The sequence below is a fragment of the Dromiciops gliroides genome, chromosome 4, assembly GCF_019393635.1.
Source record: "Dromiciops gliroides isolate mDroGli1 chromosome 4, mDroGli1.pri, whole genome shotgun sequence".
Lineage (NCBI taxonomy): Eukaryota > Metazoa > Chordata > Mammalia > Microbiotheria > Microbiotheriidae > Dromiciops > Dromiciops gliroides.
This window is the reverse complement of record NC_057864.1, coordinates 340,096,332-340,111,971: the sequence shown is the minus strand read 5'-3', so window position 1 is coordinate 340,111,971 and position 15,640 is coordinate 340,096,332. Positions and strand designations below refer to the sequence as shown.

Genomic DNA, 15,640 nt, shown 5'->3' with positions numbered 1-15,640 from the left:
AGAAAGCATTTTATAAAGTTTATAGCACTGTAAAAATGCATGTACATAAATTATCCTCTATTCTATATTACCTAGATCTATTTTAAGTACTCCATGATAATGGCTTACAATCCCTAGATTTACACAGATAAATAAAGAGAGCCTATTATAATCATAATTACTTGCTAATTTGGTATTTTAAACAAACATAATTTTATCATTAAATTAAGGTCCATGCCTACATCATTTTAGAACTGTAACAGTTTATTTTTTTAAGCTTTGCTGTTCAGTCATTTTTTTTAGTCACATCCAACTCTTTGTGACCCCATTTGGGGTTTTCATGGCAAAATACTGGAGTGGTTTGCTATTTCCTTCTCCAGCTCATTTTACAGATGAGGAAATAAACAAAGAGGGTTAAGTAAACTTGTCCAGGGTCACGCAGGTAATAAATGTCTGACACCTAATTTGAACTCAAGTCTTCTTGACTGCAGGCCTGGCACTCCATCTACTGTACCACCTAGCTGCTTTTTTTAAACTAGGCCTTCTCTAATATGCCACATTAGGTAAGGAACAATCATTAAAATTATTGCTTGAAAGGATTTTTCACATACAGGTAATTGGAGGCTTAGGCATCATAGTTGAAATATCTTGAGACCAATATAAGGGGACAGATCCTCTAACTTGCACATATGAGGAATAGCTTCCTGCTGTAAATGACATTACAGAAGCATCGCAGACTATTTGTTCAGTTTCTACTTCATTAGCAACATCACCCTAGAAAGAAACACACACACACACATATTGAAAATGCAAAAACAGAAGTATGCCTCTAAGTTATAGTGCCTGCTAACAGAAGTGTTCTGAAAGTAACAAAGGACAGCCAATATAAAATACGAATATAAGTCAAATGACAAGCTTTGAAAGGAAGTATTCATAGGAAGGTAATTTTTAAAAAAACAACAAAAGAGGTTAAAGAGAACAAAAAAAAATCAGATTAAAACCAATCAATAAAACGAGTACTAGTTGAAAAGCATCTAGAGAAATACAAACTTGTAGTTCAACTGATTGAAATTTTTTAAAAAGTAAAATAAACCAAACCAAATGGCAGAATATCAAAAATTAAAATGCAAACCAGGGGAAAACGGCCAAAGGAGATCAAAATACTGTCAATAGCTTCTTTCTGGCAGAGGGATGAGAAAGAATTGAATCAGATGTGGCACTTCTCACTCTCTGAGGCATTAATACCATTTCTTTCTGCTTATGTTATAAAAATAGATAATGCGAAGCTTGTTTAGCCTATTTCAGAAGATGGTTTTTAAAAAACCTGGCATCTCAAAAACTAAATTCTCAAAAATGTTTACCGTTGGTTTAAACCAGATGCAGAAAAATCAACTGTCCATATATACTTGCTTACCTAGCCACTCACCTTGCCCACACTCAACTAGCTTAACACAAGTGGTAGTACAAAGCCTTAACGTGACAAGGCAGGTGAGTTAAAGAAAGGTGGTATTCCTCCCTCTTGTGGCTGACTCCTGAGACGACATAATTCAGAGGAGAAAAGAGGTAATCAAGTGTTTCCATCTGCCTCCAGCTACTTATTACCAAGTATGTTATTCCCAGAATAAGTATTTCCCCCTGCCTGCCCCATTTTTGTAAATAGCTATTTCCATTTCTGTATTATCCATGTCCTTTTTTTCCCCATGATGATACTTCAGCTGATAATATTTTTATCATCCAGGAAATGTATGATCATAAAAGGAAGAAGGCCAGTCATGTAGCAAGAGAAACAACAGATGGGTGTTAAAAGACCTACACGGAAGATATTGGGGTAGATCTTCCACGGAGAGTTTATGGGAAGACAAAGGATCACAGGGTCACAGATTTAGAGCTGACAGGGACCTTAGAGGCCATCTCATCCAGCCCACTCATTTTACAGGCCAGGAATCAGGACCTAGAAAGGTTATCCAAGTTACACAGGTAGAGAGTAGCAGAGCTGGCATTTAAACCCAGATCCTTTGATTTCAAATCCAGTAAAACTCCTTCTACTGTGCCATGCTGACATGGACAGGAAGTGCCCAAAATGAGAAGGCACAGGGAGGATGCAATCTGAAAAAGAAAACTGAGTAACCATATTAACCAGATTGAAGTATTGATTTGTAGCTACCTCTCTTAAACATTAATCAGGGCCTGAGTCCCCCCAAGTAATAATGTGGATAATTTTTTAAAATGCTTAAAAGTTAATAATTCCTCCTGCCAACTTTTAGATAATCTGGAAGATGTAATATTATCTAATCAAGAAAGACACCCTCATATTAAATATCCAAAACCTCCATAAAGCTTATATATATATGTGTGTGTGTGTGTGTGTGTGTGTATATATATATACACACACACACACACACACACACACACATACATACATAGCAGCAAATAGACATAAATAGCAAAAAGGCTTTTCCTTACCTCACAGTTTGCACCTCTCTTTAAAAAACGAGTCCCAGCAAATTTACTTGATCTTCTAGCTATCAGAGTAACATAGACTGGTCGACCATAAATTAACAACTCTGAGAAATCAAGTTAAAGTTCTTTAACATATATGATTACCAGACAACATCATATGAAATAAATATTTCTAACACGTAAAAATTCACTGTTGGATTTTTAGGATAGCAAGATATCCTTCCCCAAAGTAAAACCTGTACTGCTTTCAGCGATGATGGCTTATTTTCTTTCTCTCTCCTCTCTCCTATCCCACCTTCTTCCATTCCCTCTCCCTTTCCCTACCCCCCCCATCTTTCTCTCCCCACCCCCACCCCACCCTTTTTTCTTTTTGAAATTAGGTCTCCCTATCTCACTCAGGCTGGAAAGAAAGCAACCACTCATGGGCCCAATCCCACTATTGATCAGTACCAGAGCTCTGATCTGTTCCATTTCTGATGTTGCCTATTGTTCTTCCTTAATCAGCCTGGTGGTTACTACCAGAGGCTCACTATATTGGGACATGAACTTCATGTGGAGATGCCAGATTGAATTAGTTCACTGCAGTTTATAAGGCCCAAGCTTAAGGAATCTAGCAGTCTCAACCTCATTTGTAGGAGGGTTTATAGGCACCCACTACCATGCCCAATGGCAAATTCTCTTAATCTTCATATGAAAAAAAAAAATGGATTGGAACTTTCCAAACAGCCAAAAGTTACTGAAAGATAACTTCAGTTCATAAGATAAGTGATGAATAATAGTTTTTGGTCAAAAGTGAGATGTAATAGTAACAAGACAGTTCTTGTATATCTCAAAACCTGGTTTTGAAAAGAAGTTTAAAATTAGAGTTTTTAAAACATGGCTGAGTAATGGCACATCACAGAAATAAATAAAGAGTCTCCAAAGTGGCATCTTTAAAAACATTTATATTGGATATATAAACACTGATGTATTTAAAAAATACTTCAAACCATCCATTATAGCTCTCCCTTGTATAAGCCAACTTGTAGGCATTTCGCTATTGAAAGGCTGATTCCTGAATTCTCTAGCAATATGAACAACAAATTGAAGGCAAGAAGAAGCTAAGAAAACTTTACAATAGTTTTCCACATCTATCCACATTAGGAAGGAAGCAGATGGCATGGTGGAATAGATGGAGTGGACAGTGTGGAGAGCTGGTTCTAACCCTGGTTTTGTTTTACCTTGTAAATCATGTAACTTCTCTAGGCCTCACCTTCCTCCTCTATAAAATGAGGAGTAGATGCTTTGTAATGGCCATTTCAGCTCTAACATTCTAGAATTCTATCATGTCAAAATGACCCTTTTCTTAAACTTGTTTCGAGTACTATATTTGTGGTAAAATGCAGTAAGTAAAAAGGAAAACTACAACCATAGTGTCAAAAAAAGGCCTGCCAAAGCCTTATAAAATTCTATTACAGTTTCTACAAATTACACACTTAGAGGTCCTTTCAAAGTGTCTACCTAAACTGATTCCTTTAAAACTTTAGAATACCACTTTCTCAAACTGTTTTCAACATAACTCTATAGTAAAATCAATGGGAGAAGGGTAAATCTAAACACTTAAAAGAGAAAAATGGTTCATAAAACTGAGCCCAACACTCTAACCAGGGCTCAACCTACTTCACAAAAGAGACTTTAAGTTCTTCATAGAAACATTTTTTTCCACCACTTTATATAACCTGGGCCCAATCCCACAAGCAATTCCTTATAATTTCTCACATCAATCCCTTCCTTTTCACTCCCAGTGATTTCACCCCAGTGTAGGCCCTCATCACTTCACATCTGGGCTACTGCAAATGGATTCTAACAACTATGCTTTCTTTCTCTTTCTGCTCCAATCTATCCTACACACTTCTGTAGACTACTCTTCCTGAAACAAGGCTTTGTATATCTCACGCCCTGCTTAAAAACTCTGAATAGAACTTCGAAGAGCATACTTTCCTTAGCTCGATATTCAAGTCCTTCCTCAATTTGGTTCCTATATTCTCATTTCCCTAATCTAATTTCCCATCATTCACCCATAGAAGATCCTGAAGGGCATGGTCTCTGGATCCCTGGGGGTCCCTGAGATAACTTCAGGGGGTTCATGAGGTCAGAGTTCTATTTTCATAATAAATAAGGTGTTATTTATCTACTAAATTACTCTTCCCTTTTCTAACTATATATATCTGCATAAGGCCATATTTTCTTCACATACTTCTACCAAAACAACATAAATAAGAGAATCCAGCTTGGTTCTATTAAGCCAGACATTAAAGAGATCTATAAAAACATTCTCACAACGTTTTTTCTGTTTTGGAAAAGATAGCAATTTTTCATTTAAAAATGTTATTTGTGTTTAACATGTAATAAATTTATTATTGTTGTTTTTAAATGAATAAATATTTTTAAATTTTACCAGTCAATTTCTAATACAGTAAATATCAACAGACACAATCCAAAAAACAAACAAAAGTTCTGTGGGGTTCACAGTAATTTTTTTTTGGTGGGGCAATGAGGGTTAAGTGACTTGCCCAAGGTCACACAGCTAGTAAGTGTCAAGTGTCTGAGGCCGGATTTGAACTCAGGATCTCCTGAATCCAGTGCTGGAGCTTTATCCACTGTGCCACCTAGCTGCTCCATTCTCAGTAATTTTTAAACAGTGTAAAGGGAATCTAAGACTAAAAAGTCTGAGAACTGTTTGCCCTCCAAGAATCTTTTACTCTAGCGAAAACGGTCTCCTCCTTGTTTCTCAAGCACAAACATGCAGGGTCCCACTTCTGTGTCTGCCATACAGCATGACTAGACTCTACTTAGCATTGGTCTCTGCTTATCCAAGTCTTAATCAAAACCATGAAGCTTTCTCTTTTCTCTCAGAGATGTGGTTGGAGTGATTGCTCTTTCCTTTTAATTCCTGTGGTATTCACCATTTATGCCATTCTTAGTTGGGATTTGTTTTAAAAATGGGGCAATGAGGATTAAGTGACTTTCCCAGGGTCACACAGCTAGTAAGTGTCAAGTGTCTGAGGCCAGATTTAACCTCAGGACCTCCTGAATTCAGGGCTGGTGCTTTATCCCCTGTGCCACCTAGCTGCCCCCCCCCATTTATGCCATTCTTTTGGTATTTAGCATATGCTAGTGTATGGCGTTATTTATCATCTTATATTTATATGCTGTTTCAACCAGACTATCAATCTCTTGAAGGCCTTGGCCATATTCAATAAAATGTAAATCAGGGACTGCTTCTTTTTGTCTGTCTATCCCCAGTACCTAAAAGAATTCCTTGCACATAGTAGGTATTTAATAAAGGTTGAATTGAATGACAAAATCTCTTTGTATTCCCAGTGCCTACCATAATGCACTTACATTTAACACAAACGTCATTAAGTTTGCTGATAACTAAAACCTACCTACTGGGTTTATGTCTTTGGTTCATATATAGCTACCTTCTACCTGTAGAATTTTAGCTCCAAAACAGATAGCATGAAATATGACCTATAAAGGATACTTGACTGCCCACAGAAGCCATGAATAATATACAGCAGCCAGTCACGATGGATAGTGTTTTTTATTATATCCAAAAGTTCACCATTCCACACATACTTCATATAGGGTTCACTGCAAATCCCAAATACACCTGGAAAAAATGAAAATGAATTTCAGAAAGGTGAAAGAAGAAAGGGAAACTAAGCTCTTCAGCTTGTAGTTTTAACTTTAGAATAAACTCAGTGATTGAATAGTGTTGCCATTATCAGTATATCTGTCAGCACCATTGAGAATAATAAGAGATGCTCAGGCTCGCTCTCTCTCTCTCTCTCTCTCTCTCTCTCTCTCTCTCTCTCTCTCTCTCAAGCTAAGGAGGATTCAGGGAAAGTTGAACAGTGTTTCTGACTCTGTATGGTTGGACATAAATACAGGCAAGCACCATCAACCATTCAGGAAGGCAACTAAAAGAGCTCTTTGCCAAGCTCTAAACTTTATTGATTAGTTCAGTACCAAGTAGTAAAGCTTCTGTCTTGGACTTCACTCCCTATTGGCCTCCTAGTATCTCCATAGCATCATTGGGTTTGTTCTTGTTTAAGTTTCCAATGTTACTTGCCCCCTTTAGTCCTCAGTTTCACAACCCAAATTCTGTATATTGAATCTGACTGACAAGTCTATACCACACACTCTCCCCAGCCCCAACCCCAATCCAATACTTCACAGCCTTGACCTCACCTTCCCAACCCCCTAAGAAGTCCTATCCAAAAAGGGTCCTGTCACTGCCATGAACCTCACTCAAGTCACAGCCAGCCCATGGCAGATTCTGGCCCCAGCTGGCTTGTTAAAATCTGGGAGGAACAGTACAATATCTTTTATATATTTGATTGTCATTTAAAGCCTGAAGGGAAAAAAACACTGCTAGGCAAGGTACAAAGGGAATAAAGAAATACAAGTCTGCTTCTCAGGAAACTTCAACTTACAATAGCCAACAATGACACAGATACATTAAGAACGTTTTAAAACATATTGAATAAATATAATGTAATCTCTTTATAACAGCAGGGATGAAAGACAATACTAAGAAATGCCTTATATCAGACTTTTACTAAAAAAAAAAAGGTTATAGTTTTTGGGGACATGATTTATAGTATGTCTCAATCCTTGTCACAGCTTAAATTGTAAGGTTGGGTGAGTTCATAAATGTATAGATTAGAAACCCTTCCATGATTTAACAGAACTGGTTATAAGCCTCTCAATCATTAGGCCTGAACTCAAAGGCCTTCCAGTATGGAAGAATCAGCCAGATTTTGCTTTCTTCCAACAGGGTCTTTGAGAACACAGGCTCACCTCCACACCATGATTGGCATTTTGTATTTTGTTCCATCAATTAGCAAGTATTTACAAAGCACCTATGATGTTCAGTTGGGTAGTAAGTGAAGAAACTCATGAGAGTTGTGTATAGGAGAGAAGCAGCACCATTTTTTCAATTAATTAGGTCTTGGGAACACCAAATGTTTTCTATATCTGGTAATATAAAATAGTATTTCATTCAAATTATACCATTCCTCTATGGTACCCTATGGCACCTCCTAAAGTTATACCTTAAATTTACCTTTCTTCAGTATGGGTGGGAGCTTTACAAAAGCACTGCTCATGTTACTTTACTGATGTTTAAATCTCTTTATTCCTATGAGTTTCAAGGTTTTTGTCTTCATAACACCAAATTAACTTTCAAGAAGGCAGGAAAAATAAGGAAATCTCACCATAAAGAGCATATATAGTAACATGCATGTGCAAGACACAAGCACAGAAGAAGAGAATGACTCCAAAATATCTATAAGTAAAACCTCAAAGAAAAACACAGCCTGGGAGGAAAAACCAACTAGAATTCCTGGAATAGATAAAGCAAAATTTATTTACAAGAGTTTTGAAATGTTTTTATCAATGAAATGAGAATGTTAAAGGAAAAAAATAGAAAAGAAATGAGAGCTATGGAAGAAAGAATTGGAAAGTGAATTAATACTTTGGTACAAGAAGTAAAAACTTTGCCAAAGCAAGGAACTCCCTGAAAATTGGAATGGAGGGGGCATCTAGGTGGCACAGTGGATAAAGCACTGGCCCTGGATTCAGGAGGACCTGAGTTCAAATACAGCCTCAGACACTTGACACTAGTTGTATGACCCTGGGCAAGTCACTTAACCCTCATTGCCCCACAAAAAAAAAAAAGAAAATTGGAATGGACCAAACAGAAGACAATGATACCATTAGGCAACAAGAAATATTACAACAAAGTCAAAACTGAAAAATAGAATAAAGTGCAAGGTATTTTATGACAAAAACAACTGACTAGAAAGCAGATCAAGGAGGGGAAAAATTAAGAACCATTGTACCACCAGGATGCTGTGACCACCACCATGCCAAAAAAAAAAGAAAACCTATACATATTTCAAGAAATCTTAAAGAAAACTGTCCAGATCCATTAGAATCAGAGGGCATAAGAGATATTGATAGAATCTAGCAATTTCCTTCAGAAAGAAATCCCCAAATGAAAACTCTCAGGAACATTATAATCAAAATCCAGAGCTTCCATATCAAAGAAAAAATACTACAACCAGCCAACAAGAAAAAATTCAAGTACCAAGAACCCATAGTCAGAATAACACAAAATTTAGAAGCCACCATTAAAAATAAGCAGAAATCTAGAATATGATATTCCAGAAGGTAAAAAAACCAAAACAGTAAAACTTAGTACAATGCAATGGCGGGGGGGGGGGGGGGGGGGAGGAGGCAGCTTTAGGAAAGAGAGGACTTCTGAGCATTCCTGATTTAAAAAAAAATACGAGAGCTTCGTAGAAATTTTGAAGTTCAAACCCAGGAGTTAAGAGACACATAAAAAAGTAAACACAAACAAATAATGATAAAGGACCAAACCAGGATAAACTGATTACATTCTAATGTGGGAACATGATAAATATGTACCCTCTGAACCCTATCATCATCAGAGTTCACAGAGGGAATCTAATTAGACAGAAAGCTTGAGAGTGGTTCTGTTACATCTTATTCATAAAAGAAGAATGGATGGGAGTTCAAGGGGATACAGGGAAAGGAAGGTCAGGGAAAATTAATACATTCAGGATCACAAGTATATATACAAACAAGGAAGAAGGGGTAGAGGTAGGGGGTAATGACTGACAATTGAACTTCACTCCCATCTGAACTGGTCAAAGGAGGGAAAAATACAAACACACACACACACACACACTCACAGATATTGGATACAGGAATACGTTTCACTCAAACAGGGAAGTAGGAGGGAAAGGGAAGAAAGGGGAAATAGAGGAAGGGTAAATTAAAGGAGAGTTTAGTCCTAAGCAAAACAAAATCTAAATAAAAATACAGAAAAGTATGTACAGCCCTTTTTGAGTTGGCAAAGAAAAGGACACTGAAGGAATCCCCATAAACTGGGAGATGGCTACACAAAATAATAATGAAGGAGGGGCAACTAAGTGGCGCAGTGGATAGAGCACCAGCCCTGGAGTCAGGAGTACCAAAGTTCAAATCTGACCTCAGACACTTAACACTTACTAGCTGTGTGACCCTGGGCAAGTCACTTAACCCCAATTGCCTCACTTTAAAAAACAAAAAAGAAAGAAAGAAAGAATGAAGGAGATGGTTTCAGAGGAAACCTGAGAAGACTTGTGTGAACTGATACAGAATAGAGTAAACAGAACCAGGAGAACAAATTATACAATGACAACAATACTGTAAAGGCAAACAACTTTGAAAGACAGGTTCTCTTATCATCCTAATGACAAAACATGATTTCTGAGGACAGGAAACATACTATCTATCTGCTGAGAGGTGAAAAACTGCAGGGATAGAATAAGACATATCTATGAGTAGGTATAATTTTCTTTTAGACATGACCACTGCAAAAATTTGCTTTTCTTGATTATACATGTCTATAACAGAGGTTATGTTTTTCTTTTGCTCCCATTTGGGTGGGAGGGGAAAAGGGTGGAATTTTGCTAATTGAAAAAAAAATAATTAAAAAAAGAAAAACATACTTTGATTTGCTTTACAAATTGGCAAACTATAATTTCTTTAAAAATTAGAAAGCTATAATTATTCCATAATTGTGCCTATAGTAACCCTTCTTCCCTTTCAACTCCCCCACTTCCTGTGACTTTCTTATATAGATCCCATCTACTAGATGAACTAAGCCTAGAGAAGGTAGCATGATCTTAATCCAAATACCAAATTGATATTCAAGTCTAGAAGAGTATCAACACTTTGCACATGCTCAGTGAAGCTTTACCAAAAATGCAAAGAATTTATACAGAACACTTTGACTTGACTCCAGTACTGTGGCTGGTACCTAAATATCTGAATGAGGGTAGTCTTGACAGTAGAAACTATTCATCAATCAATCAATCAATGAACACTTATCAAGTACTTACTGTCCATTCTAGATAAACACTAGAAGAACAAACCTTGCCCTAAGTCATCCCTTGTCAAGCACCAAGATACTATAGGTTGTATTCATTCTAACCTATAAGGTCTAGACAAAACAAGACTCAACTCTAACTTGAGGTATTTGGCTTCCTGTGACATTTTCTTAAACTAGACCAAATTGAGCTGGCCTCTAGGAAGAGGGAGTTTGTTCTGAGGTGTGTGTACAAAGATGAATTCTCCATCTGGAACTTGACCATAGTTCTAGACTTGAATAGCATAAAGTTCAATTTTAATTAAAAACAAATTATTAAATTCTGAGAAATGTCAGCATGCAATTTTCTGCCTGTCACAAACATTAAATTACAAAATGATTAATCAAGTCTGAAACTTCTATTGGTCAAATTCACAAATCTAAAGCAATAATATGGGAGAATAAGGTTATAGAGTAGTCTTTATGGAAATTACAGAATTTTTTTATTTTTTGTTTTTTTTTAGTGAGTCAATTGGGGTTAAGTGACTTGCCCAGGGTCACACAGCTAGTAAGTGTCAAGTGTCTGAGGCCGGATTTGAACTCAGGTACTCCTGAATCCAGGGCTGGTGCTTATACACTGAGCCACCTAGCCACCTCTACAGAAAATTTAATGAAGATTTTATAGCTATCACATAACATATCCCGAAGTATAGAGAAAGTCACTTACCACTGCCACCCTGTGTGATTAGTCCTTCATCTTCAAAGATGTCAAAACTCTCCTGGCGAGTCTGAGCTGTTTCAGTTTTTAACATTTCTAGAGGCATTCTCAAAACGGTCAAGTTATATTGAAGGGAATGGGACAAATCATAGCTGTAACTGAAATTAGAATTTTAAAGTATTAAGAACCATAGAGAGAACTATAGAAGCTTTCTTACAGCTCTGACTTCCCATATGAATTGTAACTGCATAAACTAAATTATTCTGCATTTATTATTTCACTTAGAAGAATTTCTGTGCAAAAAATCACAGTGTAAATGTAACATAATTATGGCTAGGGAATAACTTCATAGTTCATTGCATGGATTATAAATCCACACAAACAAATCAATCAATAAGCATTTATTAAGTGTTATATGCTATATACTATGCTAAATGCTATGGATACACAGAAAAAGAAAAAGCAGTCCCTGCCCTGAAGAAACTTACATTTCTAATGAGAGACAACATGTTTACATCAAAATATGCACGATAAATACAAAGTACATGGAAGATAACATTAGAGGCAATGACACTAGCACCTGAAGGGAACATGAAAGACTTCTTAGAAGAGATGGCACTTGAGTTGAATCTTAAAAGAAGCCAGGGATTCTAAGAATCAGACTGGGGAGGAGAGTGTTCCAGGCATGGGGAACATCCAAGACAAAGGTAAGAAGATATGAGATAGTGTCATGTTCAGAGTAACAAGTAAGACAGTATATTTGGATCCTCAATTGTGTGGAAGGGAGAAAGATATGAGAAAATTGAAAAGATAGAAGGGGACTAGGTTGTTAAATGCCCCCCCCCCAAAAAAAAGGACTTTATATTTGAGCCTAGAGGTAATAGTGAGCCACTAAGAATTCACTGAGCAGGAGAATGACACGGTCCAACCTACACTTTAGGAAAATCACATTAATAGTCAAGTGGAGCATGGATAAGAGTGAGGAGAGATTAGAATCGGGGAGACCAATTAGAAAGCTATTGCAGCAGTCCAAGTGAGAGGTCCTGAAGACCTGATTTATGAAGTAGCTTGTGACTAGTAGATAGAGAGACTATATGAGTAAGGTGCTGTTGTGAAAGAAACTCCATGACAAGCATCTGATGGGATATGTGAGATTAGCAAAAGACAGAAGATGAGTATGAAACCAAGGTAAGGAACCTGGATGAATGGGAATGTGTCCTTGACGATAATAGAGCAGTTCAAAAGAAGGAAGGTTGAGGGAGAACAACAGTAATTTCTGGTTTGGATATGTTGAATTTGGACACAAAATACATAGTACAAGCTGAAAAACTTAAATCCATGCATTTGTATGATTCAGGTAAGGGGCATTTCTCAGAACAGTCTACTGTCTGAACATAAGCTCTTGAGGACATGCTTTTAAAAATTTTAAACTGAAGTTCACGTTAATGTGCTGCCTTGTGTTTGGTTATCATTCAAATAGAAGGGGAAGGGAAGAAGAAAGGAGTACATAGCACCTACTATGTGCCGGTCACTAAAAAATTATCTCATTTGATCCTCACAATAACCTTTCAAGGTAAGTGCTACTATTATCCCCATTTTACATCTGAGGAAACTGAGGCAGGCACTTAAGTGACTTGCTAGTCACACAGCCATTAATTGCCTGAGGTCAGATTTGAACTCAGTTCTATCTGACTTCAGGGATAGGGTTTTGTCTACTTCACCACCTAGTTGTCTATAGCCTAAATATAACTTGATAAGCCTTTTCCAAAAAAAACCAGCAATTAATTCCCAGTATGATGCTTGGTATGGGCCCAATCACAGCCCATGTGTCTGATATCCAAGGAGCAACCTAAATAAGTGTGTCAGGAGGTGAGGGTGAGGGGTATCGGGTCATTACCAGAAGTTTGGACACCAGGTGACAAACTGTTTTAGCTGTGCTAACCTTGAAACAGACCAAAAGGAACACAAGATGATACTGGGTAAATAATTTTGTCGTTTTAACTTATCCATTTTTAAATTTTTTTAAATTGTTACACTACTTAATGAATGAGTGTAATGAATAATGTCAATACAGCAAAGAGATATGCTAATGGTGTAAACTAAGGTATGCTGACAGAGACCATCTGGCACTCTAATAAGTAATGGTTTCTCTGATGGATGGGCTTAAATTTCAGACCTTATTCTAAAACCTGCACAAATAAAGTTTAGGTTTTGAGGGGCTAAGAGATGCTTTTTCATAACAGATTTCACCATAGAAACTTTCTTTTTTTCTGTAGTTCCTTTCTGTTTTACTGTTAGCAGAGAATTTCAAAGTGCAGCCAGAATATTTCCACTCTCTATGTAAACTTGTTTTCAGAATACTTTTAATTACTATTCATTACATCTTACATTATTATGGTAAGTACAATAAGATATAATTATTCGAGTATCTAACATTTCTGCAGGAGGAGCAGCACACACTATTGTTTGGCATAATGATAATTTTTTTCTTTAATTCATGTGTAAGGCTTGATTGAGAATGGTTTTTCTGCTTTGTCTTTGGAACTTAATAGTATTACATTTGTTGATTATTCCAATCATTTCAATAGTCACATTTGTTCAAATAATTTTGTTTCATAGTGACAAAAGTTGTTAAGTTCTTGATTTAACAGTATCAACCAATTCATCGTATTGGCGGAATGATTTTTCCATAGATGGTCCTCTCCATACAAATTAAATCACAGGTTTAGCCTGAAAGAAAAAACATCATCCCCAAACATCTTACTTCACTTAACAAAATAGACAGTTTTTATGAAGTATAAGAATCAATGGTTTTATAAATCATGCTTAAAGTAGGCCTAAATAAGGAATCTTGAGATAAGCCCCTTTTGTATAACACAAAATGTTTTTATAATATTAATAATTACCACCTAATTTATCTGACTGGATTTTCTGAAAACAGGTTTTCTTTAAGTTCCAAACACATTTAGACTTCGTGAAATTAATTTTCATTTAAGAAACAGAGTAAGAGTTAGCATATCCCTGATTGTTTTATTCCTACTCTATTCTCCTGCAAAAAAATTAAATTTTAATTAATCAATTAACCCCCAAGTTAAATCCAAGCTTACCTAAAATAAAAATTGCTGGATAGGTCTACATTTTGAAATATTCGCAGATATCTAAAAAAAATCCAAAACAAAGAATAACAGTCATATTAAATTCTTTGATATTTTCATCATCATTATATGTGTGTGTATCATGATAATAATTCACATTTATGTAGCACTTCAAGTTTATAACGTTTTCCTCACAACAACCTATGAACTACACAGTACAAATATTATTATGACCTTATCCAAATGAAATTGGATTGAGTTGGTTTCCACACTTTAGCTTTCTATCAGCTGAGTTGATTTCATGACATACGCACATATTTCATTGCTCTCTTTTGATATATTTTTTGATGTACTCTTCACTACATTTTTGATGTGCCCTTTGATTTTGATGTATACTTCAAAGACTGTTAGAAATAGTGCATTGGCTATTGGTGTGAGAAAGTTAAGCGATCACTGAATATGAGCAGTTACTCTGATGTGCAAAGGAAAATGCAATCAAAAATAAAAAACACCAGGGACTGACAAAGTTGCTGCTGTGAAACAACCTAAACAATCTTTTTGTTTTGTTTTTGGTGCAGGGAAATGAAGGTTAAGTGACTTGCTCAGGGTCACACAGCTAGTGTGAACTCAGGTCCTCCTGAATCCAGGGCCAGTGCTTTATCCACTGCACCATCTAGCTGCCCCCAAGCCTAATGAATCTTAAGAAAATAAGCAAGGACCTTCAGAGGGACCTGGCAACTGAAGAGGTATTTTTCTATAGTATATTACAGGCTTCTGGAAATTGGAAAAGCAGCAAAATGAAAGAACAGTTACTATTACTATGAAGGAAAAATGTCTGTCATGGGCAAGACAATACAAAGATTTGGGTAGTAAAGTTTGAAAAAGGTCATTTTTACTGATGAAACCTGCTTTTTTCATTCATTTCATTCATATAGCAAAACTGTTTTCAAAAGAAGTCCAAGTGAGCCTGTAACATTTGGGTACCTTCATCAAATAAAATAGTAACCCCCGAAAGAATTTGTTTTGGTGACTTTTTTACTTCTGCTGGTCCTGAAAATTTGGTCTTCATTAAGAGAGTGAGGTCTGATAGGTTTATTGATATATCAAGATACAGAACTACTCTAGAATTATAGTTATCGTCAAACGGAGATGGAGTATGGCAACATAAACTTGTACCATGTCACACATTGTAGGAGGTCAAGAAAAATAGCCAGGAGACACATACACTTCAATGCCCTAAAAACTTCCCTGATTTAAATCCCATTGAAATCCTAAGTGATACAGGCATATGTTGTTTAACTGTGCTTCACAGATATTGTGTTTTTTACAAATTGAAGGTTTGTGGGAACCCTGTGTCCAACAGCATGTGCCCACATCGTATCTCTTTGTCCCATTTTGTTTCAAACTTTTTCATTATTATTATACCTATTATGGTGATCTGTGATCAGTGATCTTTGGTGT

The 15,640-nt window shown here is 36.4% G+C and overlaps 1 protein-coding gene across 2 annotated transcripts in view; it reads right to left on the bottom strand.

Annotated features, from left to right (window-relative positions):
* FIG4 (FIG4 phosphoinositide 5-phosphatase) overlaps positions 1–15,640 on the bottom strand; it is a 143,705-nt gene that overhangs the window by 89,477 nt on the left and 38,588 nt on the right. For both annotated transcript variants that reach the window (XM_043999417.1, XM_043999418.1), the window contains 5 exons: positions 14,192–14,242; positions 11,094–11,242; positions 5,966–6,094; positions 2,443–2,543; positions 591–753 (listed from right to left, as the gene is read on the bottom strand). In XM_043999417.1, the coding sequence (XP_043855352.1) occupies positions 591–753; positions 2,443–2,543; positions 5,966–6,094; positions 11,094–11,242; positions 14,192–14,242 (593 nt within the window). The remainder of the gene's footprint in view (positions 1–590; positions 754–2,442; positions 2,544–5,965; positions 6,095–11,093; positions 11,243–14,191; positions 14,243–15,640) is intronic.